Below are 24,642 nucleotides of genomic sequence, written 5' to 3'. Positions count from 1 at the left end.
AAGCACATCTGTGGGAAAAGGTGGGAAAACATGGGAGGGAGTTCATGATTGCAGATTTCTCCAGGCAGCTGCTATTTGTGAAAATGAAAAGCCATGAGATAGCTGTTTTGTTGTGGAGAAGTCTCCATAACATAAACAAGAGGAACTTCTCTACCTAAGTGAAGTGAAGAAAGACTATTCTAGAGGTGGTAAACTGACTGAAAATTTCAGGTTTTGTCTCTACATTGTCAGGTTGTATGGAGAGGGGAAGTGTTCTGAAAATTTTGCTCTGATTCTTATTACTCTTTCTTTAGTTATTGTTAATACAATTTTATTTATACACTTCTAATATTTTAAGCCTACTTTGCCTTTCTCCTAATCCTATCTCACAGCAGGAAATGAGTAAGTATATTCTAGTGAGTGCACTGGTAATTAGCCAACACTGAATCCACCACACTAATTGAAGCATTGGCCGAGAAATCTCAAAATGGTGAACCAAAACCACTACAGAAACTTCCTGACAAACTGCACGAGAGCAGAGAGAAATTGAGGCAGAGCCATGGTTTGTCAGGACTTGCTTGATCCTGATGAGCCCCATGGTGCATTTGGAGCTGAGACCTGGAACTTCAGGGCCTGAGAGGAGATTGCACAAACCTTTCCCGGAGTCAAAGTCAGAGGAAAACCCCAAAGTGGTTGGAGTCTAAAGCATTAATGGGACCCACAAAGGTCCATCTATACCACAGACTCTTCATGGAGTCCTTGGAGGAGAGACCTGGAGGCCAGGATGGCACAAAAACCTCTCAGAGACTGAAAATGGAACAAAGAACTCTCAATGTGGAAAGGAAAATCCAAAGTACCTTACAAAAGTTAAGAATCTCAAAGTATTCATGAGCCCCACTGAGTGTCACTTCAAAGCTCTCAAGGGAGTCATTAAAGCAGATAATTGGGGACAGGATTGCACAAACCTCTCACAGAGTCTGTAGCAAAAGGGAAACACCAAGTACCTTAAAAGAACTGAAGTACCTTGAAGCATTAATGGGCCCCACTGAGTGTTGTTACTGACAAAGCCCCTCCAGGGACTAATTAAAGCAGATAATTGGAGACCAGGATTGCAGAAAGCTCTCAGAGACTCCAAGGCAAAAGCCAAACCAAAAGTCCTTTCAAAAACCTGCAGTCCCGGGGAGCATGAAGGAGCCCCCAGGGCCATTCCTGACCAAGGCTCCCCAGGGACTCCTTCCAGCAGATCCTTGAGGCCACTGAGATGTGGGCATGGGGGGGATGCTGAGGGCAGGACCAGGGGCTGACAGTGCCCAGCCTGGCTGGGGCTGTGCCAGGAGGCCCCAGGGCCTCAGGACAAGGTGTCTCCTCACAGCCCTTGGTGGCACAGACCCTGCTGTGCCCCAGGGCACCAAGACTTGGCTTCTCTTTGTCCCCACCTGGCATCAGTGCCTCCAGTTCTCTGCTCTGCCTGGGGCCTGAGGAAACTTTCTCAGTCGTGTCTCTCAGTGGGACCCATTAAAAGTCCAAGAAACTTTGGAGTTGGATTCTGACTTGGAGTTCTGGAGATGTTTCTACAGTTCCCTCTGAGGGCCTGATGTTCAGGGCCTGAGCACAAAGCCCCAGAGGGTCATTAAAATCCTTGTGCTGTGTCTGTGCTGCTGAGCTGGGCTGGGCTCCTGGCACAGAGGGTGATCCTGGTAACCAGGAAAAGCTTCAAAAGCACATTTCTCTTGCTGAGCAGCTCTTCTCCCAGCCCAGCAGGGCTGGGGCACTGCCTGCAGCCAGCCCGGGCACAGCACAGAGGCACAGAGAGCTTCAATCAGTCAGGGCTGGGAAGGGGCTGAGAAGTGCCTCGGGCAGAATCACTGCCAGCCCTTGGCACAGGAACCGCTGGCTGCAGGACAATGCAGCTGCAGCTCCTGGAGAGATCTCCTAAAGCTGGAACATCCCGATGCCCACAGACCCTGTGCGTGCATTCTCTGCTCATCTCCTGTGCAGAGCAGCCAGGGGTGCCCAGGGCTGTCCTGCAGAGCAGGGTCCTGCAGCCCAGGGCGCTGTGCTGGGCCAGGGACTCTGCTGCCTGCCAGGGACAGCTCTCAGCCGGCCCTGGAGCTGCTCCCAGCACTGGGGGACAAGATCTGGGTGGAAGGACACAGCTGGTAGGACTTGGAATTTTCTTGTGTGGTGAGGATGCTGCATTTTTCAGGACTGCTCCCAGCATAACATTAAACTCTAGAAACGAGCAGATCATACAAAGACCACAGTAAGGCAGGGGCTACATCAAGGGGGAAATCCTGCTTTGAAAATCTAATATTCTGGGTTGCCTGGATGGAAAATTGCAGATAGATATTAATCTCTCAGTTTAGGTTTACAAAAATAAAAAAAAAAAATCTCTAGATGTGAATAACCCAGGGAGTGACAGAAATCAGCACCGGGCCCCTTAGAGACAGCATCAGTGTGGCTTTTCCAGCCTCCTCAGGGCTACTCTGACATTGCCATCAGAGCCTGCAGAGCCAGAGCTGCCCCTGGGCAGTGCCTGAGCTGGGAGGGGTCTGCAGGGCAGACCCGAGCCTCCAGGGCTGGGCTGGGCTCTGGCAGCTCTGGCAGGGCTCAGCCCTGGGCACAGGAAAGCAGCAGCTGGCAGGGACAGCTCCAGGCAGCAGAACCCTGGGCAGGCAGTGAGGGGAAGAGTGCCTGCAAGCTGTGCTGGGATATTTAAAGTCCTCTCCAAACCCAACTATTCCATAATTATTTTTTTACAGATTCCCATGTGCAGCCAGAGCAAATGTCCAACAGCAGCTCCATCAGCCACTTCCTCCTGCTGGCACTGGCAGACACGCGGCAGCTGCAGCTCCTGCACTTCTGCCTCTTCCTGGGCATCTCCCTGGCTGCCCTCCTGGGCAACGGCCTCATCATCAGCGCCGTAGCCTGCGGCCACCACCTGCACACGCCCATGTTCTTCTTCCTGCTCAACCTGGCCCTCAGCGACCTGGGCTCCATCTGCACCACTGTCCCCAAAGCCATGCACAATTCCCTCTGGGACACCAGGAACATCTCCTACACAGGATGTGCTGCACAGCTCTATTTTTTTTCCTTCTTCATTGGATCAGAGTATTTCTTGCTGACCATCATGTGCTATGACCGCTACGTGTCCATCTGCAAACCCCTGCACTATGGGACCATCCTGGGCAGCAGAGCTTGTGCCCACATGGCAGCAGCTGCCTGGGCCAGTGCCTTTCTCAGTGCTCTGCTGCACACAGCCAATACATTTTCCCTGCCCATGTGCCATGGCAATGCCCTGGGCCAGTTCTTCTGTGAAATCCCCCAAATTCTCAAACTCTCCTGCTCCAAATCCTACCTCAGGGAACTTGGGCTCATTGCAGGTAACGCCTGTTTAGGACTTGGCTGTTTTGTGTTCATTGTTTTCTCCTATGTGCAGATCTTCAGGGCTGTGCTGAGGATCCCCTCAGAGCAGGGACGGCACAAAGCCTTTTCCACCTGCCTCCCTCACCTGGCCGTGGTCTCTCTGTTCCTCAGCACTGCAGTGTTTGCCTACCTGAAGCCCCCCTCGATGTCCTCCCCATCCCTGGATCTGGCCCTGTCAGTTCTGTACTCGGTGGTGCCTCCAGCCCTGAACCCCCTCATCTACAGCCTGAGGAACCAGGAACTGAAGGCTGCAGTGTGGACACTGATGACTGGATGCCTTCAGAAACATTAAACTGCTGGCCAATTTCTGCCAATCACTTGTAATAAAAGTCATCTTTGACACATTTTGTTGATTTGTTTGGGTATTTTTTCCTTTGTTTTAGTTTTTTCCACATTGTCTGCACTAAATATCATTTTTTGTGCCATTTCTCATTTTGTTTCTCTCCACTTTCCCTGTACCCACAGACTGTGTCAATGAGGGGCTTCACTCTCAGTCGCTTTAAAGGAACTAAAGGATCTCCCAGCACAGTTTTCTGCAGAAATTCCCTTTGGTTGCCTTCTCTGGAGCTGCAGCAGCAATGCCTGTGTGCAGAGCTGGGGCAGATCAGGGCTGGCACAGCAGCTGTGCCCAGGAGCAGCAGCACTTGGTGCTGCCAGTGCTGCTCCCGTGGCCCTGCCCCGCTGCCCTGGTGGCCCTGGTGTTGCTGCAGGGCCTGAGTGCTCTCGGGGCCGGGCACAGTCCTGGGGGTGGCAGTGCCGGGGCTGCAGCAGGGACAGGCCATGGGCACTGCTGGGGCAGCGCTGACGCCTCAGGCCAGGGCCTGGGGGCTCCAGGCTCCTTGCCCAGGCTCTCTCAAGAACACGGCCAGGCCAATGCTCAGCACAGAAAACCCCCATGAGCAGCTGCAGGCTGTTGGTGTGGGGACATGAACCTGAGGGAGCACAAATGCCATCAGCCCCTGGGGCCAGGAAGGGCTGGGGGATGCCTGGGAAACCACTCAGCTTTGTCCTGGCCTCTGCAGTCAGCCAGAAAGTTTTTTCCTTTCAGCTGGGAGTTTCCTGTCCCACTGGAGACGCTGCTGCTCAGAGCCAGAGCTGCCTGGCAGCCACCCCCAAACTGCCCTAGGAATTTCCTTGGCTTCACCTTTGCTTTCTTTACTCTTCCCTGGTCCAGATTTCTTCCTCTTGCCCAGCCCTGTTCCCTCCCCTGCAAACAGCCCATCCCTGTTTGCCCTTTCCTCCCCCACTCCCCATTGCAGTTCCTGACTTAGCACCATGGGAACGTCCCTTGGGGAGCAGGATCATCCCACAAGTGCTGCAGGAATTGTCTGCAGGCTCCTGCAGTGCCTGGTGCTGCTCCCTTGCCAGAGGCACCCCAGGCCAGGGGGGCACATCTGGGCTGCTGTGTCTGCCTGTGGGGCTCCCTGTTCTGGGCAGTGAGGAGGAGCTGCAGAGGCTCTGCAGGACTGACAGGATGGGCTTTGGGGCTGTGAGGAGAAGCTGAGGGACCTTGGCTGCTGGAGCTTCTGAAGAGGAGGCCCAGGGCTTCTCCTGCAACTGCTCCAAGGGTGTTTTCAGAGAATCCCAGAATCAGCAAGGCTGGAAAAGACCTTGGAGATCATCGAGTCCAACCTGTGCCCTGACACCACCTTGTCTTCCCTGAGCCTCCTCTTCTCCAGGATCAACAACCCCAGCTCCTTCAGCCACTCCTCACAGCACTTGTGCTCCAGATCCCTCACCAGCCTTGTTGCCTTTCTCTGGACATGCTCCAGCCCCTCCATGTCCGCCCTAAATTGGGGGTCCCAAACCAGACACAGCACTCGAGGTGCTGCCCAACCATTGCCCAGCACAGGGGAAGAATCACTGCCCTGCTCCTGCTGGTCACACCATTCCTGATCCAGGCCAGGAGCCATTGGCCTTCTTGGCACCTGGGCACACTGCTGGCTCATGTCCAGTCTGCTGTCCATCAGACCCTGTAGGTCCCTTTCTGCCTGGCTGCTGTCCAGCCCCTCTGTCCCAGCCTGTAGCACTGCAGGGGTTGTTGTGGCCAAAGTGCAAGACCCGGCACTGGGACTTGTTAAACCTCACCTTGTTGGATTTGGGCCCCGGATCCAGCCTGTCCAGGGCCCTGTGCAGAGCCCTCGACCCTCCAGCAGATCAATACTCCCAGCCAACTTGGTGTCACCAGGGTTAATGAGTCCCCAGAGTGTCCCAATGGTCTCCACGATTCCGTGAGGTATCCCAGTGTCACAATGTCCCTTTGGTTCCATGGGACCCCTTGGTGTCACAAAGTCCCTTGGATCTTTGGGCCCCACAGTGTCACAATGTCACCGTGGTCCCCCAGGGACCTGCAGTGTCACAGTGGATCCTTGGTTCCATGAGGTCTGGAAGGGCAGCAATGCTCTCCTTGGTCCCACAGTGTCACAATGGCCTCTTGGTCCCAAGGGCCACCATGATGTCAAACATGTTCCCTTAATTCTACAAGTCCCTGAGGAGCAGCAGTGGCCCCTTGGTTCCATATATTTTTAGACTGTATTAGAAGGTGCTGGGGATAAATATCAATTGGACATTGCTGATATCAATCGATAAACTGGAAAAGAAAACTTAACAAGACAAAACAATTCTTTCTGCATTGTTTTCAATATAGTATATTCACTTTGAATAAACTTCTGAAATATGTCTAATTCACCACAGATGAATTGAGGACATGAATTTTCCCATAGGTTTTTCTTCTTCAGGTGTTTATAACATATATTTATGGGGCTTTTTCACGGAATTCCTGAACAGAAGAGCTCAAAAAAGCAGAGGCCTTTGGAGTAGGAAAATTCATCAGTAACCTCCAAGTGGCTGAGGGTGCATCCCCATCAGAGCAGCAATGAGCAGAAATGGGCACAGCTCTGTGGCTGCCCCAGCTCTGGGATGGGCCCTGGGCCTGGAGCAGGAGCAGCTCTGGAGGGCCCCAGGGCCGGGGCTCTTGTGCTGGCCTGGGCAGATGGGATGGCAGGAGGGGCTGCAGAGCTCTCAGCACCTCAGGCAGAGGGGAGCAGGGCAGCCAGGGAGCTCCTTTGGCCTTGGCCAAGCCCCTTCCCCCATGGTGGGGCTGAGTCCTGGCTGAGCTGCAGCTGCTGCTGTGCCCTTGGCAGGGGCTGAGGCCGTGGGGCAGTGCCCAGAGCAGCCTGGGCTGAGCAGAGCTGTGGGGCCAGAGCCGGCTGGGCTGTGCTGGGGAGAGGCCCTTGGTGCTGCCCAGAGCTCAGGGCAGCTGGCAGAGCTGGCAGGGAGCTGGGCTGGGCTGGGAGAGCCTGGCACAGAAACCATCAGTGTCCATCTCAGCCTGGCTGAGCGGGCAGGGGCAGGACTCAGCCCAGGCCTTGTGGGGCAGGGCCAGCGCCTGGGCAGGCATTGAAAACAGGCAAGAGCCCCAGAGAGGAGGCTGCTCTGTGCCCTTGGGGCATGGACAGAGCAGGGAGGGGCCCAGGACATTTGTCAGCGCCAGCCTCTGTCTGTGCCAGCCCTGGGCAGCCCTGGCTGCTGAGCCCAGCTCTGCCCTGGGCTGAGTTTGGCTGTGGCCCAGCTCCATCCTCCTGCGGGGCTCAGGGCCTGTTCCTGGCCATGGCCAGCCCTGGCCGCCTCTCTGCTGGCCCCGAGGCCGGCAGAGCCCGGGCAGGGCTGTCTGTGCAGCCCCACAGGTGCCACGGGCTCGGCAGGAGCTGGCAGAGGCTGCCCAGCAGGGAGGCCATGGGGCACAGAGCCCCAAGGCTGCCCAGGGCCCCACGGCACAGGGGCCGTTCCCAGCCGCAATGCTCCTGTCCTGGGCTGGGCTGCACAGGGGCTGTGGCACCATGGCTGGGCCAGCACAGGGCCACCGAGGGGCCACGCAGCCGCTGCCGGGGCTGGCAGCAAGGCCGGGCACAGACAAGGAATTGCTGAGCATGGCCTGTGCTGGCCAGGGCTGCCTGTGCCCAAGGCAGAGCTCAGCTGCCCTTGGGGCTGCAGGAACACTCAGGAGCCCAAAGAGCCTCCATGGCTGTGCTGGAGACCAAGGCTGGAGCAGGGAAATGCAGGGCTGCTGTGCCATGGGGAGGGCATGTAATTCCAGCACACACCTCAGCTCTCTGATGATCCCAGCACCGTGCTGGGCCCTGTTCCAGACTGGAGCAGAGCAGATGTTGATGGCACAGGAGCCCTGCGGGGCTGGCAGGGACCTGCAGCTTGCAAGGTGCTCTGCTCTCCCTCAGCTCCTCTCTGAGAGATCCAGTCTGAGCTCTGCACCTCAGGGCACAAGTGGCACTGCCTGTTCATGGGCACACAGCTGATGTCTGCCTGGAAAGGAGCACCAATTTTAATACCTTCCTGTTTCCAAATATACAGGCATGTTTTTATTATCCAGGTTACTTGAGTACTTTTAAGAAATGGCAACGTTTTCCCTCTAGGAACAGTAATTTCTTGGAAGTGTACTGATGGCAGGAGGAGAAATATTGATCTTCGCATCTACTTGAGTCATCAAGATTCAGTTTATTCTTTCCTGTCCCTCTTCCTTCAGTTTCCACTTCTCCTTTTAAAAATGGCCTTGTCTAAGGACATCTCTCCACTAGAGCAGCTGCATCTATGTCCTTCCTGTTACTCCCAGATTTATTCCTCCAGATGCTTTCTGGTCATTCAAGTGCCTCTCCACTGACTGGTCTCATGCTTTGAGCTTCAGGGACTTCTCAAATTTTTCTGAAGTTAAAATAAATATATAATTATTCAATGCCTTACTTATATTTATACCTATTAAATAATTACATTTTCTTATGTCTTTGTCTAAAACTGTTCCTGTATGAAAATCCCTTGGGGATGGGGGACATGTCAAATGCTGCTGGGACATCGCAGCAAGCTGAGGGAAGAGCTGTGATGATTATTAAATTGTTCAAATGTGGAACTTGTGTTTGTTGGCAAGAAACCTTTCTGTGCTTCTGAGTGCCACCAGTCCCTGAGCCCAAAGGACACAAACCTGATGAGTTGTGGTTCCCACTGCAGGAGCACTTGGACCTTGGCTCTGCACAAGAGAGATCTTCATCCACTTTCCCTCTTTTCCTCCCTCTGGCCATGGAGGGAGCTCCTGCCTTCAGCCTGTGACTCATCTGTGCAAAGAGCAAATCTAGGAAGAATTGGGGCAGGGAGGGTTTGGGGGGACCTTGGGATCTGTGCTGGGCACAGAAGGTGTTTTCCATTGCTCTGAGACTGTCTGCTGTGCAAAGTGGATTTAATAGCCAGCAGAGGAATGACTTTTGCATTTGATGGAGCTGTGCCTTCCCTTGGCTTTGTTGGCTGGCAAGAAATGAACATCCCTCTGTGTGTGGGGCAGCTCCTTCTCCAAGGACAGCAGGTGGGAGTTGGAGCCCAGGAGCTGAAACTTGCAGGTGCAGCCTGGGCAGGGAAGCGCAGATTTGCACAAGGCTGCTCTGAGTGCCAGGGCTTGGATGGGGGAAATGGTGGGGTGGGGGTAGGGACAGAGTCTGATGGATTGTCAGCCATAAAGGGTCTTGATTTTCTTATCTATTCCAACTGCATAAAGAGGTACTTGCATTCAGTGTCAATTGGAGATTGCACTTAGCAATGAATTAACAGGAAAAGAAAAATCTAAACAGGACCTGAAAAAATCTTTTCTCACTCTCTTTGTAAATACATTCACTCTATATACGCTTCTGAAATTTGTTGAATTAACCACAATTATTTGGAAACTTAAATCAAATTATTCCCAGAGACTAGCCTTGTTAATGTGTTCTGAATGTTAATGAGCCCTGGGGCACTGAATTCCTGAACTGAAGAGCTGAAGGCTGAAGAAGCCTCTGGAGCAGTAAAATTCAGCAGCAGCCTCCAAGTTGCTGAGGATGTCAGCAGCCCCCACTGAGGCCATCCCTGCCCAGAGGCCCTGGGGGAATGGGCAGACAAGGAGAGCGTCCCTGGGGCTGGGGCAGCAGAACTCAGAGGCACCAGCGGCTCCAGCTGGGACACGGAGTATGGGATGGGGCTGTGAAAGCCCTGCCTGGGCTGTGCCAAGCAGGACACACAAGTCCTGACCCCCATCCACTAAAAAACTCTCTCAAGGAGACATTTAAAAGGAATTAAAATTGGTGTGTCCTCTGAGTTGGAGGCACTGGAGAAATACCAAGAAGAGATTCTCAGGAGCTCAAAACAAACACCAAAGCAGCCTTTACTGGCGACTTTAGGAAATCAGAGAAACTTTGGCAAATGTTTTAAAATTATATTCAGTGAACAAAAAATAGTTTTCAATGCATTAACCTGGCCCATTGAACTTCACAAACTCTAAGCCTGTTCAATTTTAAGTTAATCAACATCTGCAAGAGGACTGAAATAGAACAAGATAGACAGAGAAAGACAAAAAAGATACAGAGAAGCACACACACAGCTACCAACTCCTGGATTCCAGCAATGTTTAGATGGAAATTCCAAGAGGAGGTACAGTCAAGATGTGTGCTTGCCTTTTGGTCAGCCTTAAATACCCCTTGGTGTTCCTGGGCCCTTCCCCCAGGTGGGACTTGGGGTCATTTGGTCACTCAGGAGCTGGGCTGGGGCTCCAGAGGTGGCTGTGGAGCATTGCCTGTGCTGTGCCAGGGACTGGCAGACACTGCTGGGCTGGGATAGAGGCTCTGGGGGGATTGGGGTTCCAGGGCAGGGCAAGGCTGGATCTGCGCCTTCGTCCCCCACACATGAAATGTTTCAGCCAACAATCTCCTCCAGTTTGTCCAAACCGGGAATGTTGAAAGTTGAACACCAGTTATGGCCATGGGCACCTGGATGAGAAGGACAATTCTTTTCCATAGGAAGGAAAGCACAGAGCCCCACTGTTTGGAAGGCAGGTGAGAGCCTCACTAGGCCAAGGCCAGCCAGACTTTTCAGGAATGGCAGATTTTGTCTGGAGGCAGTCTTTGGATATAGGGAATTTTGGAGACAAAATCCCAGTTTCACCCATGGGCACCTGGAGAAGCAGGACAGTTTTTCCCATAGGAGGGAAAGCATGGAGCCTTCCCCAGTGTTTTGTGGACAGCTGGGAGGTGACACTCATGAAACCATTGCCAGCCAGGCTTGTCCTTGCAATATTCCTATGGGAACAATCCCTGGATATAAGGAAATTTGGAAGTAAAATCTGAATTCTGGCTATGGGTGCCTGATGGAGAAGCAGAGTCCTTTTCCATAGGAAGAAGAGCCCTGAGCCCCAGTGTTCCAGTAGGAGATGAGAAGATATCCTCAACATGCCCAGGTAAGCTGGATCAGTCAGGTTGTCCTCGGGAAGCCAAACCAGACAGACCTGTTCCGTGTTTCTTTGGTTTTATGGTGCTCCATAGTGTCACAATGGCACCTTGCATCCATGGGGCACCACAGTGTCATAATGGTGCTTTGGTTCCATGGGGTCCAGCAGTGTCACAATTGACCCTTGGTTCAATAGGGTCCCACAGTGTCACAATAGCCCCTATGTTCCACAAGGCCCTGCATTGTCCCAGTGGTCTCCGTGGCTCCCCAGGCCCCACAATGTCACGGGACTCCTCTGTTCCATGAGCCCTGTAGGGTCAAAACGGACATTTGGACCATGGTGGTTTGCTGTGCCACATTGGTCTCCTCTGGCTCCACAGTCTCAAAATGGACCATTGATGACAGGAGGCCCCTCTGTGTCACTCTGGAGCTTTGTTTCCATGCAGCCCTGAAGTGTCACAATGGCCTCCTTTAGTTGCCCAGTGTCACAACGGAGCACTGATGACACGAGGCCCTGCAGTGTCACAATGGACCTTTGGTTCCCTGCAGCCCTGCAGTGCCACAAAGGCCTCTTGGTTTCACGAGGCCCCACAGTGTCCTCTTGGTTCTGTGGGGACCCCCGGGGTCACAATGGTCTCACTGGTGCCATGAGGCCTCACAGTGTCACAATGCTTTGCTTATTCTGTGGGGCCTCACCGTGTCCCAATCTTCTCCATGATTCCATGAGTCCCCTCAGTGTCACAATGGTCTCCTTGGTTCCATGGTGCCCCACAGTGTCACAATGGCCCCTTGGTCCCATGAGGCTGTGAAGTCTCTTAATGGTGTCTCCATGACTCCATGAGGCCTTGCAATGTCACAATGGACCTTTGGCTCCCTGGGGTCTCGCCATGTCACAATGGTCCCTTGGTCCCATGACACCCCAAAGAGTCATTATGGTCTCCACAGTTCCCTGAGGCCCCACGGTGTCACAGTGGACCCTTGGTTTGATGGGGCCCCTCAGTGTCGCAGTGATCCCGACATTCCATGGTGCCACACAGTGTCACAATGGTCCCTTGGTCTCACAGGCCCCACAGTGTCACAATGGTCCCTTGGCTCCATGGTGCCCCACAGTGTCACAATGGTCCCTTGGTCTCACAGGCCCCACAGTGTCACAATGGTCCCTTGGTCCCATGGTGCCCCACAGTGTCACAATGGTCCCTTGGTCTTACAGGTCCCACAGTGTCACAATGGTCCCTTGGTCCCACAGGCCCCACAGTGTCACAATGGCCTCTTGGTTCCATGGTTCCTGTGCTGGTGCATTCCCCCCTCCCCTTCTCAGGCCGCCCTGCCAGCTGAGAAATGCTCGCTGGCCTCGGCCTTGGCCAGCAGCCCCTGGGCTCAGCTCCTCTGGAGCTCAGCACAAACACGCTCTGCTCCAGGCACTGCTGCTGCCCAGCCAGCTCCTGGCTGCTTTAGGAGCAGCCCTGGGAACTGTTTGTGTTCCCTCAGTGGCACAACATCCCTGTTCTCACACTGCCAAAGAAAGCTGCTGATGCCAAGTGTGGCCAGGATGAAACATGGCTGGGACTGCAGCCCCTCTCTTGGGGCCCTACAAACAGCGCTCCAAAAGGAGCCCTTGGAGCTCTCCTGGGCCAGCGACTCCCTCTGAGTGGGGCCTCTCCGAGCCGGGAACTCTCCCGTTTGCTGCACTCGGGGATCCCCAACAACGAGGGAGCCTGGGCCGATCCCCCCACTCCTCCAGGCTCAACCCTTCCCTGCTGGGGAGATGCCAAAGCATCCCCAGGGAGCATTTCCCTACCCTCAGGGGAATTTCTCACAGGTGCCTTGCACTGACTCTCTGTGTCTGTGTGCACACAGGAGTGCCTGTGCTGGGGAAATGTGGCAGGAATGCTGCTCCCTGAGGGGTCTGACTGCCTTGGATAGCAGAGCCACTCAGGCCTGTAGGTAAGGCTAAATTACGAGGTCTAAGCTAAGTTAAACGCTGCTAAGAGTTGTTCTTTTGCTAAGTTCATATGTTTAATATATGTTATATGTTAAAAATATTGTTAAATGTTATTCCTGTTTTAAATTGCATAGTTATAGGTTATAAGTTAGGTTAAATACTGTTAAGCTCTGTTCTTTTGCTAAATTGTTAAGTTTAATGTAGAAATTAAGGTAAAGGTATAAGGTAACTCCTATTAGGTTTTAGGTCTGTTAAGGTTTTGGGCCGTATTCCTTTTATCCTTGCCCTCAATTTTTTTGTGTCACACACACAGGGACAGTTCTCGGTTCATTTCTGGTTTGATTGCCTGGATTTTGTTTGGTTTTGTTGTTGCTTTGTTTCCTTGCTGTGCCTGAAGTGTCCAGTCAGGAGCAGAGTGACTCTTGCCAAGGAACTTTGTGCTGCTGTCACTTTAATATTAAATCTGGTTTTTGCTGGGGATTTTTTCAGCGCTCTCAAACCCTCATTGGTCACAGGGTGAAGGAGCCCTGGCCCAGGCTCTGGCCCTGGGGGACACGGGGACACTGCCAGGGGGTCCCTGTCCCCCTGTCCCACCCCCCATGGCTCCAGCCCCCGTTCCCGTGTCAGGCTCTGGGGTTGATCTCGTGGAACATCCTCTGGGGGAGGCTGCAGCGCCAGGGGCAGGGGGACTTGGGGGGACAGGGGACCCCGCTGTGCACGAGCAGCGTTGGACTTCTCTGGGGGAACTGGGAGGGGGCTAGGGCAGAGTGACCTCCCCGGTGACCTCACACAGCCTCTCAGATGTCACATAGCCATCTCTGTAATGTCACACAGCCCAATCTGTAATGTCATACAGGCCCTGTGATGCTGGGCAGTTCCGGCGCCATCCCAGCAGTGGCCTCTCCCTCCTGCCCCGTCCCTCAGCCAGTGCCACCCTTGGGGCTCTGGGCTATGGCTTCTTCTCCCTGGTCATCCCCTGCTGCCCGCCCAGGTTTTCCCGAGGAGCTGCTGCCCCTGAGCCAGAGGCTCTGTTCTGCTGCCCTGGGTACCCCGGGGCTCCCAAAACACCCCACGGCCAGGCTGGGCCCAGAGTGTCACAATGTCCCCTTGGATCCATCAGGCCCCGCAGTGTCACAATGCTCCCTGCGCTCTCTGAGGCCCCACATCACCCAGCCCAGGCCATTGCTGTGGTTCCAGTCCCTCCCAGTATGATCCCAGTAATTCCCAGTCTCTCTCAGTATATCCCACTTGATCCCAGCATGCTCCCAGTCACACCCACTTCCTCCCAGTTGCTTCCAGCATAATTCCAGTTGCCCAGAACCACTTCTAGCCACCCTCAGTGCAGTACCAGTTGCTCCCAGTATATCCCAGTTGCACCGACCATGGTCCAAACTGCCCTCAGAATGTTCCTGGTCACTCCCAGTATGATCCCAGTCCCCCTCAGTGTTGTTCCAGTTCCACCCAGTATGTTCCCAGTTGCACCTAGTCACCCCTAGTACAGTCCCGCTCACTGCCAGTATGACCTCAGTGGCCCCCATTACAGACACAGTCACTCGCAGTTGCCCTCACTTGCCCCCAAAATGGTCCCAGCTGTTCCCAGTGTTGTCCCCTCCAGTATGGTGCCAGACACTTCCAGTATATTCCAATTGCCCCCAGCATGCTCGATCCCAGTCACCCCAGAGTCCCCAGTATGGTTCCAGTTGCCCCCAGGATGACCTCACTCATTCCCAGTATATCCCAGTTACCTCCAGCAGGCCCCCAAACCCCCCTCCCAGCACCACAAATGGCCCCAAGAGCAACAACAGCCTCTCTCAGTCCCACCAGGAGTCCCTAAAACCCCTCCCAGCCCTCCATGGAGCTGAGCGGGAAAGGTTGGTGGACAGGAACATCCCCAGCAAGGGTCAGCTAGGACACTTCAGCAGCAATTTGGGCATTTTGTGGGGAACACTTGGACTGGGCAGACGCAGGCCAGGGACTGGGACAGACAGCCGGAATTCCTGGAGAACAGATGAGGTTAGATGGACCCGTTCTGCTGGAACAACTACAAGAGCATGGCCATGTCCCTTGGCTTGGATGGTCCCAGAACAACCAAATCCTCCCCTTAACCTCAAATTCACATTCAAATCCCAGTAAAATGATTCAGCTTTAGATCTCTTTACTTGATTTCTTTATTTTTACCCCAATTCTAGGTGTTTTGATGGGATAAACAAGGAGATTATTCAGGTGGGAAAAGATCTCCATGATCATCCATTATTGCTTGATGCCACCAGAAGAAAAAGTGACACAGCAGGTAAGAATTTCTTGGGCTTTAAAGTCAAAGAAACAGCTCTTCCCAATTAATTTTCAATGTTGATCAGAGTCCCGATGGATTTTCCTGGTCTGTGTTCATCCAGGTGTCTATGGGCATCCAGGAGGATTTGAAGACCACTTTCCAGGTGTCTTCTCATCAGAGATCACAAGGAATGTGGGTCACCAGGGCTCTGACCAACATGGGTCTTCTAAAGGGCGATGGAGTGGAGCAGTGCACGAAGCTCTTCCTGCAGTCGGGGCAGTCACAGGGCTTCCCTTACCTGTGCCTAAGTTGGTGTCGAGTCAAATGAAAGCTCATGGAGAAGCTCTTCCCACACAGGGGACACTCATAGGGCCTCTGCCTGGTGTGGATGTGCCGGTGCCAGACAAGGTGGGAGTTTTGCTTGAAGCCCCTCCTGCAGTCAGGGCAGCGGAAGGGCCTATCCCCGTTGTGAATCCGCTGGTGCTTGCAGAGAGCAGAGCTCCACCTAAACCTCTTATGACACTCGGGACACTCATAGGGCCTCTCCCCAGTGTGGATGCGTTGGTGGATGATGAGTTCTGAGCTCCAGCCGAAACTCTTCCCACACTCCGAGCACTTGTACGGCTTCTCCCCATCATGAAGCTGCTCATGGACCACCAGCTCTGAGCTCTGGCTGAAGCTCTGCCCACCTTCCTGACACTGGGTGTGTCTTTCCTCCTCAGATGACCTTGGGCTGGTTTTGCAGCCCCTCCTCCTGCGGGATCTCTGGGGCTTTTCCTCCCTGTTGGGTTCCTGTGCTGTGGAGCCAGTCAAAATGGCCTCTTCCATGAGGTTCTGCTGCGGGGATTTGTCCTTCCTGGTCTCCATCTGCAGCTCCTGCTCTGGGGGAGGAAGGACAAGGAGAGGATGGGATTTGCCAGAGGGAAGGGCAGGGAGATCCCCCGAGTGCGTCCCCAGCAGGAGGACACCGGTAGCGGGGCTGTCCTGCAGCCAGGGGCCAGGCTGGGCTGGGAGATGGAGCAGGAGAGAGGGGGAAAGGGGCACTGACTTCCTCCTCACCTGCCTGGGCATCCCAGGGCATCTTCCTCTTCCTCGCAGCCTCCTCCTCCATCTGGAAGATATTTGGAGATGGAAAATCCTGTTTTGAAAGGAAAACAAGGGATGAGCACAGTGAGTTTTGTACTGGTTTCAAAGCAAACCTGGGAGAGAGTCTAAGCTAGAAGGACAATTTAATAGGAAAATTAAGATCAAAGCTATGATACAGAAAGACTGGTTTAAACTCACAGAGTCAGGATATAACCTGACACCCTGATAATCAGGGTGGTGGTAGCAGGCTGATGAAATGGTGGCTGCAGTCCAGCTCGAGTGATGAACGTGATTCTGTCAAAGCAGTGATCCTGTAGAAGGGTCTGGTCTTCCTCTGAAGGTCCAGTGGTGGTTATGGATCTCTTGTCCTCTGGGAATCCAGTAGGCAAGGTGATCATATTGTTGCAAGGGTGAGATTATATCCAGGTAGGAATGCTTGGTTCCTCCCCCTGGGCGGAACATCCCACAATGGGATCATGTAATTTTATCAGTCCTGCAGTGACACTCAATGGCCCATTAACAGAAGATGGCCCTGGAGGGCGTTATCAGGGCTGAGCCATGGAAGAGATAAAGAACACTGCCCCACCTGTTGATAACAGTTTATGGAGATGGGGACTGAAAACACTTTTGGTTACATCTGACACTGTAACCTGAAACAGTGAGGCAATCCCTGCTCAGGGTGGGGGGTGAACACCACCCCCCTTACCCAAACTGGCTCAGGTGTAAAACCCCCACCCTGGGAAGGCCACGCACACAGGGGACAATGTCACACTTGCCCTGTCCCAGGGGAGATCTCTGTTCCTGTCAGTCCCTTGCTCTCTCCCCTTTTCTCTTTCTTTCCATCTCTCTCTCTACCTCACATTTACTGTCAATAAAATCCACTTTGGATTTGGTCTCATTAGCAGCTTAATTGTGGCAGAGGCATCTCTCCAACAATTTTGTTAACCAGATTGTGACATTATTTTTGCACAGTGAGTTCAGGGCACTGTTGTCTGACCCCAAGCGTGCTTGACAGCAGCGTGGTTCCCTCCTCTGAGAAGGTTTTGCCTCTTTCTGGAGGATCTCTTGGAAACTTGGATGCAGCTTCCTCTGAGCAACATTTGGGAGAACTTATGAGGAAAATGGCTGTTGTAGGTGGCCAGTGTAAAGATAATATTTTCTTGTCTTTCCCTGCAAAGTTTGTTAAAATCACTGAAAGAAATGTAACAAATGATACCAGCAAGACTGACAAGCCCTACAAGAAGCCCAGCTCTAACTAAATTCCTGAATAACTCCCAAATTCACAGGTTTGGAGGTTTTGTCCAAATATGAGAATCAATATATTTTTCCTCCCTGTCACCTTTGTCATAGCTACACAGCGCAGTCCCTTCCTTTTAATAATCTGTATTGGGCCAAATTTTCACTTTTCTTTTATTTGAACCTGCCAGCAGCTGAGCTGGAGCTGCATGGGAACTGATGAAACTTGGAATTGCCACAGAATCGCTTCTATTCTTGGTTTATTAATGTTTGGGATTTGTTTGCATTTCCATCACAAGTGACTTGTGGGAAAATGAAATATTCATCAAAGTACTTTATGCAGAGTTATGTTTGATTTCTGCAAGTTTATTTTGTCTGGTTCCCAGGGGATATTCAAGGGGTCTCTGTCCCCTCACCCTGGGGGATGCTCAGGGGGTCTTCATCCCTCTGACCTCCGGGAAAGTTTGTGCAGGGCTGGGGACCAGGGGCTCTGTGTCCCTCTCACCGCTGAGGGTGCTCGGGGCTGGAGGGGCTCTCCAACCTTCTCATCACTGGGGAGGCTGGGGGGTCTCTGTCCCTCTCAGCCCTGGTGTGACCCCACCCAAACATCATTGGGGTCAGAGGGACAGAGACACCCCCAAACCCCCAGAAGGGCTGAACCTGGGATTTGGTTTGGGGCTGAGGATTTAGGAAAGGGCTGGAATTGGGTCTGGGGTTGGAGTTGGGGCTGAGATTTGGATTAGAGCTGGGATTGGGGTTAAGGCAAAACATGGGATTGGCTTTAGGGCTGAGGCTGGGATTGGGTCTGGGCCTAGATAAGTTTGGCACTGGGCTGAGATTAAATATGGAACTCTGAGTGTGTCTAACCATGGAGTGAGATTGAGACCAGGATCAGGGTCAGGGTTGGGACTGAGCACACACAGGGGGGATGTCACTGCAGGATGTCCCTGGCATCGTCCCAGCCCTCCTCAGGCACCTCCAAACATGGGGGGCAGCTGGGTGCTCCAAGATCCAGGTGCTCCCATGCAGCCCCCCAATACCAGGTGAACATTCCCTGAGGGCTGCCCTGAATGTGATCCTTGGGGCTCTGGGATCAGCCCTCACATCCCTGTGGGAGCAGCTGCAAACATGATGAGAGATTTTTCCCCTCCTCTTTCTTGTGGAAGGGTGAAGCCCAGCTGTCCTTTTCTGCTGCTGCCTCCTTCTCTCCTCAGCTGAGGATGTCAAACTCCCCAGGAGTAGGAAAATCCCCATTCCCTGTTTCCTTGTGGCTGCAGCCTGGAGCATCCGCTCAGAATGAAGAACTTTCTGACAGCCCTGCTGAATGACACCAGGAGGAGGTTGGTGAAAAAGTGAGGAAATTGTGTTTTGATTGGAAATACAAGATACAAAATTATTTATTTTCATCCCATTCATTTTCAGTCCATGGCATTTCTGTTTTCAGAGTGCTACCTTCTCAGCTGATTGTGTTTGTGTCCTCCTTTCTCTCCTGCCTTCCTTCACCTGCTCTGTTTCTCTCTCAGTGTCTCCCTTGACCCAGGGCAGCTCTTACAAAAGACCCTGCCCTGATTTCATTCCCAATCCATGAGCTACAACAACCATGGGTGAAGTTATGAAGGCTGGCAGTGAAATGTCACTGTAGGATCTTGCTCCACTTGGCTTTTGGGTCCTTGTTAAGAGCTTTTCCTTCAAGGGCAGGAACATCTTTTCCTGGCTGGGAACTGGAATAGCAGCCCCTGGGAGTGTGTGACATGGATCCCAGAGGGGCATTCCTGAGGCTCCCAGTGTGCTGCTCCTGCTGTGCCTCCCAAGGAGCTGTGCAGGGCAGGGGACAAGGTGCAGCAGCTGTGTGAGCTCCCAAAGCACACAGCAAAGGTGGATTTGCTGGGCATTTTCTGGCACATTCACAGCTGGAAGCAGAGGGAAGAAGGAAAGGGAAGTGAGTCCCTGACAGAATCCCGGAACTATTGGGGTAGGAAGGGACCCTGCCTGCAGGTCCCAATCCCGTGAGGGAGTGTCAAGATCCGTTTGGAGGAGCAGGGTGTCATGATGTTTCGTTTACTAATCCCCAAAATGCAAAAAGGCAAACAGCAGGGGACCATCACTTTAATCACAACAAATGCACCTTTATTATAGAGTGCCAACAGCAAATGCAATGGAGGGGACAGAAAGGAAATAAAGGATAGAAAGAAAAGGAGGGGAAAGGGGATTATAGGTTCCAAGGCAGACAAAATCCTCTCTGGTCCAGACAATGACAATCTATTTTCTTGTGTCAGGGAGAATCTCAAAATCTTGGTAATCTCAGGGGTCTTTCATGGTCCTCTGTCTAAGTGGGGGAAACAGGCAAAAGAAAATGAAAGTCTATTGAAGTAATTGAGGGGGAACAGGTAGAATGAAGAATAAGTCCATTGAAGCCACCGAGGAGGAACAGGTCATGTTTTCAGCTGTGAAAGAGAGACATTGTCTTCTTAGTCCATCAACCACACCTGGGAAACATCTCACATTGATCAGGCCAGCCCTCCTCCCTGTGGTGGTGGTCTCAGTCTCAGTCCTTGGGAGGGGCTTCGATCTCTGTCTGTCACAGTGGTCACGAGAGAGATGAGGGGTCTTCCATGAGAAATCACCAGAGTTACCCCAAAGTTCATTTGGCCAAGAGGTGGGAAAATCCGTGGGTTGAGCAGGTATCATGAAGCCGGTGTGAGCATGTAGAACAAGCCACTCCTTGCCAGGTCCTTGCCAGGCCCTGCTCGAAGCAGTGGTCTGTGGTGGTACAGCAAATACACCTGCAAAAATAACCTCTCCAAGCCGGAACTCCAATCAGGGTCTCCAGGATCTCAGTCTCTGCCATTGCGGCAAACATGAGGCAAAAATGAGAGGAACTTGGGACCGTCTCTTACACAGGGTGCTGATGTCCTTTGAAGGGGAACAATCCCCACATGCATCCAGCGCTGCAATAAATATACCATCTCTGCAACTCCTTACAGGATTTGTGGGGATTGATTTTCTATCTGCGTTTCAGCAGCAGAGCTAGCAGACTAAACAGCACATTTTACCTATGTTAGCATGCTGCTAATACTTCAAAACAGCACATTTCACCTAAATCCAAATGGATTTCTACCCTGTTAAATTTAACCTGTAAAATACCCTGTTTCAACGCCCAAGCACATCTTGGCTGAGAGGGACAGAGCATTCCCCTGGCACAGGGGTGAGAATGATGGAGACCCCCTGGGGAATGGCTTGGGGTGACGGGGAGAGAGACACCTCCTCAGGAATGGCCTGGGGTAACAGGGATAGGGACAGGGACAGCCCCTGTGGAATAGCCTGGGGTGAAAGAGATGGGGACAACCCCTCAGGGAATGCCCTGGGGTAACAGGGCCAGGGACACCCCTGGGGAATGGCCTGGAGTGACAGGGAAAGGGACAACCCATCCAAGCCCCTCCCAAGCATCCCCCAGGGTGAGAAGCACAGAGACCACTCGAGCATCCCCTGGGGACCAGATTAAACAAACTTGCCAGAAATCAAACTTAACCCTACAAAAAATGCCTTGAGGAATATTTGCTCTTCCCACAAGTCACTTGTGATGAAAATGCAAACAAATCCCAAACATTAATAAACTGACAATAGAAGTAATTCTGTGACAATTTCAAATTTCACCACTTCCGGCACAACTCCAGCTCAGCTGCTGGCAGGTTGTGATAAAAGTGGACATTTCGCCCAATACAGGTTATTAAATGGGAGGGAAAGCTCAGTGTAGCTGTCACAAAGGAGACAGGTAGCAAGAGAAAATGATTCTCACATTTGGCAAAGCCCCAAAGCTTGTGTATTCAGGAGTTATTTGGCATTTAGCTACTTTAGCAGGACTTCTTGTGGGACGTTAGTAACCTTTTGTTCCTCACTGCGTGGTGAATGATCCTTGCCAGTCTTGCTGGTATGATTTTATCCCTTTCTTCCAGTGATTTTAACAGACTTTTCAAAGAAGGAAAACAAAATATTTTCTCTACACTGGCCACCCACAAGAGCCATTTTCCTCATAAATTCTCCCAAAAGTCACTCAGAGGAAGCTGCATCCAAGTTTCCAAGAGATCCTCCAGAAAGAGGCAAAACCTTCTCAGAGGAGGGAACCACGCTGCTGTCAAACACGCTTGGGGTCAGACAACAGTGCCCTGAACTCACTGTGCAAAAATAATGTCACAATCTGGTTAACAAAATTGTTGGAGAGATGCCTCTGCCGCAATTAAGCTGCTAAGGAGACCAAATCCAAAGTGGATTTTATTGACAGTAAATGTGAGGTAGAGAGAGAGATGGAAAGAAAGAGAAAAGGGGAGAGAGCAAGGGACTGACAGGAACAGAGATCTCCCCTGGGACAGGGCAAGTGTGACATTGTCCCCTGTGTGCGTGGCCTTCTCAGGGTGGGGGTTTTACACCTGAGCCAGTTTGGGTAAGGGGGGTGGTGTTCACCCCCCACCCCGAGCAGGGATTGCCTCACTGTTTCAGGTTACAGTGTCAGATGTAACCAAAAGTGTTTTCAGTCCCCATCTCCATAAACTGTTATCAACAGGTGGGGCAGTGTTCTTTATCTCTTCCATGGCTCAGCCCTGATAACGCCCTCCAGGGGCCATCTTCTCTTCATGGGCCATTGAGTGTCACTGCAGCACTGATAAAATTACATGATCCCATTGTGGGATGCTCCGCCCAGGGGGAGGAACCAAGCATTCCTACCTGGATATAATCTCACCCTTGCAACAATATGATCACCTTGCCTACTGGATTCCCAGAGGACAAGAGATCCATAACCACCACTGGACCTTCAGAGGAAGACCAGACCCTTCTACAGGATCACCGCTTTGACAGAATCACGTTCATCACTCCAGCTGGACTGCAGCCACCATTTCATCAGCCTGCTACCACCACCCTGATTATCAGGGTGTCAGGTTATATCCTGACTCTGTGAGTTTAAACCAGTCTTTCTGTATCATAGCTTTGATCTTAATTTTCCTATTAAATTGTCCTTCTGGCTTAGACTCTCTCCCAGGTTTGCTTTGAAACCAGTACAAAACTCACTGTGCTCATCCCTTGTTTTCCTTTCAAAACAGGATTTTCCATCTCCAAATATCTTCCAGATGGAGGAGGAGGCTGCGAGGAAGAGGAAGATGCCCTGGGATGCCCAGGCAGGTGAGGAGGAAGTCAGTGCCCCTTTCCCCCTCTCTCCTGCTCCATCTCCCAGCCCAGCCTGGCCCCTGGCTGCAGGACAGCCCCGCTACCGGTGTCCTCCTGCTGGGGATGCACTCGGGGGATCTCCCTGCCCTTCCCTCTGGCAAATCCCATCCTCTCCTTGTCCTTCCTCCCCCAGAGCAGGAGCTGCAGATGGAGACCAGGAAGGACAAATCCCCGCAGCAGAACCTCATGGAAGAGGCCATTTTGACTGGCTCCACAGCACAGGAACCCAACAGGGAGGAAAAGCCCCAGAGATCCCGCAGGAGGAGGGGCTGCAAAATCAGCCCAAGGTCATCTGAGGAGGAAAGACACACCCAGTGTCAGGAAGGTGGGCAGAGCTTCAGCCAGAGCTCAGAGCTGGTGGTCCATGAGCAGCTTCATGATGGGGAGAAGCCCTACAAGTGCTCGGAGTGTGGGAAGAGCTTCAGGCGGAAATCCCACCTGATCCGCCACCAGATGATCCACACCGGGGAATGGCCCTACAAGTGTGGGGAGTGTGGGAAGGGCTTCGGCTGGAGCTCAGAACTCATCATCCACCAACGCATCCACACTGGGGAGAGGCCCTATGAGTGTCCCGAGTGTCAGAAGAGGTTTAGGTGGAGCTCTGCTCTCTGCAAGCACCAGAGGATTCACAACGGGGATAGGCCCTTCCGCTGCCCTGACTGCAGGAGGGGCTTCAAGCAAAACTCCCACCTTGTCTGGCACTGGCACATCCACACCAGGCAGAGGCCCTATGAGTGTCCCCTGTGTGGGAAGAGCTTCTCCATGAGCTTTCATTTGACTCGACACCAACTTAGGCACAGGTAAGGGAAGCCCTGTGAGTGCCCCGACTGCAGGAAGAGCTTCGTGCACTGCTCCAACTCCATCGCCCTTTAGAAGACCCATGTTGGTCAGAGCCCTGGTGACCCACATTCCTTGTGATCTCTGATGAGAAGACACCTGGAAAGTGGTCTTCAAATCCTCCTGGATGCCCATAGACACCTGGATGAACACAGACCAGGAAAATCCATCGGGACTCTGATCAACATTGAAAATTAATTGGGAAGAGCTGTTTCTTTGACTTTAAAGCCCAAGAAATTCTTACCTGCTGTGTCACTTTTTCTTCTGGTGGCATCAAGCAATAATGGATGATCATGGAAATCTTTTCCCACCTGAATAATCTCCTTGTTTATCCCATCAAAACACCTAGAATTGGGGTAAAAATAAAGAAATCAAGTAAAGAGATCTAAAGCTGAATCATTTTACTGGGATTTGAATGTGAATTTGAGGTTAAGGGGAGGATTTGGTTGTTCTGGGACCATCCAAGCCAAGGGACATGGCCATGCTCTTGTAGTTGTTCCAGCAGAACGGGTCCATCTAACCTCATCTGTTCTCCATGAATTCCGGCTGTCTGTCCTAGTCCCTGGCCTGGGTCTGCCCAGTCCAAGTGTTCCCCACAATATGCCCAAATTGCTGCTGAAGTGTCCTAGCTGACCCTTGCTGGGGATGTTCCTGTCCACCAACCTTTCCCGCTCAGCTCCATGGAGGGCTGGGAGGGGTTTTAGGGACTCCTGGTGGGACTGAGAGAGGCTGTTGTGGCTCTTGGGGACATTTGTGGTGCTGGGAGGGGGTTTGGGGGCCCGCTGGAGGTAACTGGGATATACTGGGAATGAGTGAGGTCATCCTGGGGGCAACTGGAACCATACTGGGGACTCTGGGGTGACTGGGATCGAGCATGCTGGGGGCAATTGGAATATACTGGAAGTGTCTGGCACCATACTGGAGGGGACAACACTGGGAACAGCTGGGACCATTTTGGGGGCAAGTGAGGGCAACTGCGAGTGACTGTGTCTGTAATGGGGGCCACTGAGGTCATACTGGCAGTGAGCGGGACTGTACTAGGGGTGACTAGGTGCAACTGGGAACATACTGGGTGGAACTGGAACAACACTGAGGGGGACTGGGATCATACTGGGAGTGACCAGGAACATTCTGAGGGCAGTTTGGACCATGGTCGGTGCAACTGGGATATACTGGGAGCAACTGGTACTGCACTGAGGGTGGCTAGAAGTGGTTCTGGGCAACTGGAATTATGCTGGAAGCAACTGGGAGGAAGTGGGTGTGACTGGGAGCATGCTGGGATCAAGTGGGATATACTGAGAGAGACTGGGAATCACTGGGATCATACTGGGAGGGACTGGAACCACAGCAATGGCCTGGGCTGGGTGATGTGGGGCCTCAGAGAGCGCAGGGAGCA

General features: G+C 52.6%; 3 protein-coding genes across 3 annotated transcripts in view; 2 read left to right on the top strand and 1 right to left on the bottom strand.

The window, feature by feature from the left end:
- LOC144248867 (uncharacterized) overlaps window positions 1–24,642 on the top strand; it is a 770,489-nt gene that overhangs the window by 696,589 nt on the left and 49,258 nt on the right. Inside the window, exons 7-8 of the mRNA XM_085565446.1 lie at window positions 22,735–22,891; window positions 22,925–23,102. Of these exons, the coding sequence (XP_085421572.1) occupies window positions 22,735–22,891; window positions 22,925–23,102 (335 nt within the window). The remainder of the gene's footprint in view (window positions 1–22,734; window positions 22,892–22,924; window positions 23,103–24,642) is intronic.
- Window positions 2,073–3,925, top strand: LOC146764082 (olfactory receptor 14J1-like). Its single transcript, XM_085565406.1, has one exon. The coding sequence runs from the start codon at window positions 2,765–2,767 to the stop codon at window positions 3,695–3,697; it is 933 nt and encodes a 310-aa protein (XP_085421532.1). The 5' UTR covers window positions 2,073–2,764; the 3' UTR covers window positions 3,698–3,925.
- Window positions 14,935–15,981, bottom strand: LOC146764081 (uncharacterized). The gene is made up of 3 exons (XM_085565405.1): window positions 15,930–15,981; window positions 15,250–15,751; window positions 14,935–14,995 (listed from the first exon to the last, which is right to left on the bottom strand). Exons 1-3 carry the CDS (start codon window positions 15,979–15,981, stop codon window positions 14,935–14,937), a joined length of 615 nt encoding a protein of 204 aa, XP_085421531.1.

Source organism: Lonchura striata, chromosome 36 (assembly GCF_050655825.1).
Source record: "Lonchura striata isolate lonStrDom1 chromosome 36, ASM5065582v1, whole genome shotgun sequence".
Classification (NCBI taxonomy): Eukaryota; Metazoa; Chordata; class Aves; order Passeriformes; family Estrildidae; genus Lonchura; species Lonchura striata.
The sequence above is the reverse complement of the archived record's forward strand: the minus strand, read 5'-3'. Positions and strand labels throughout refer to the sequence as shown.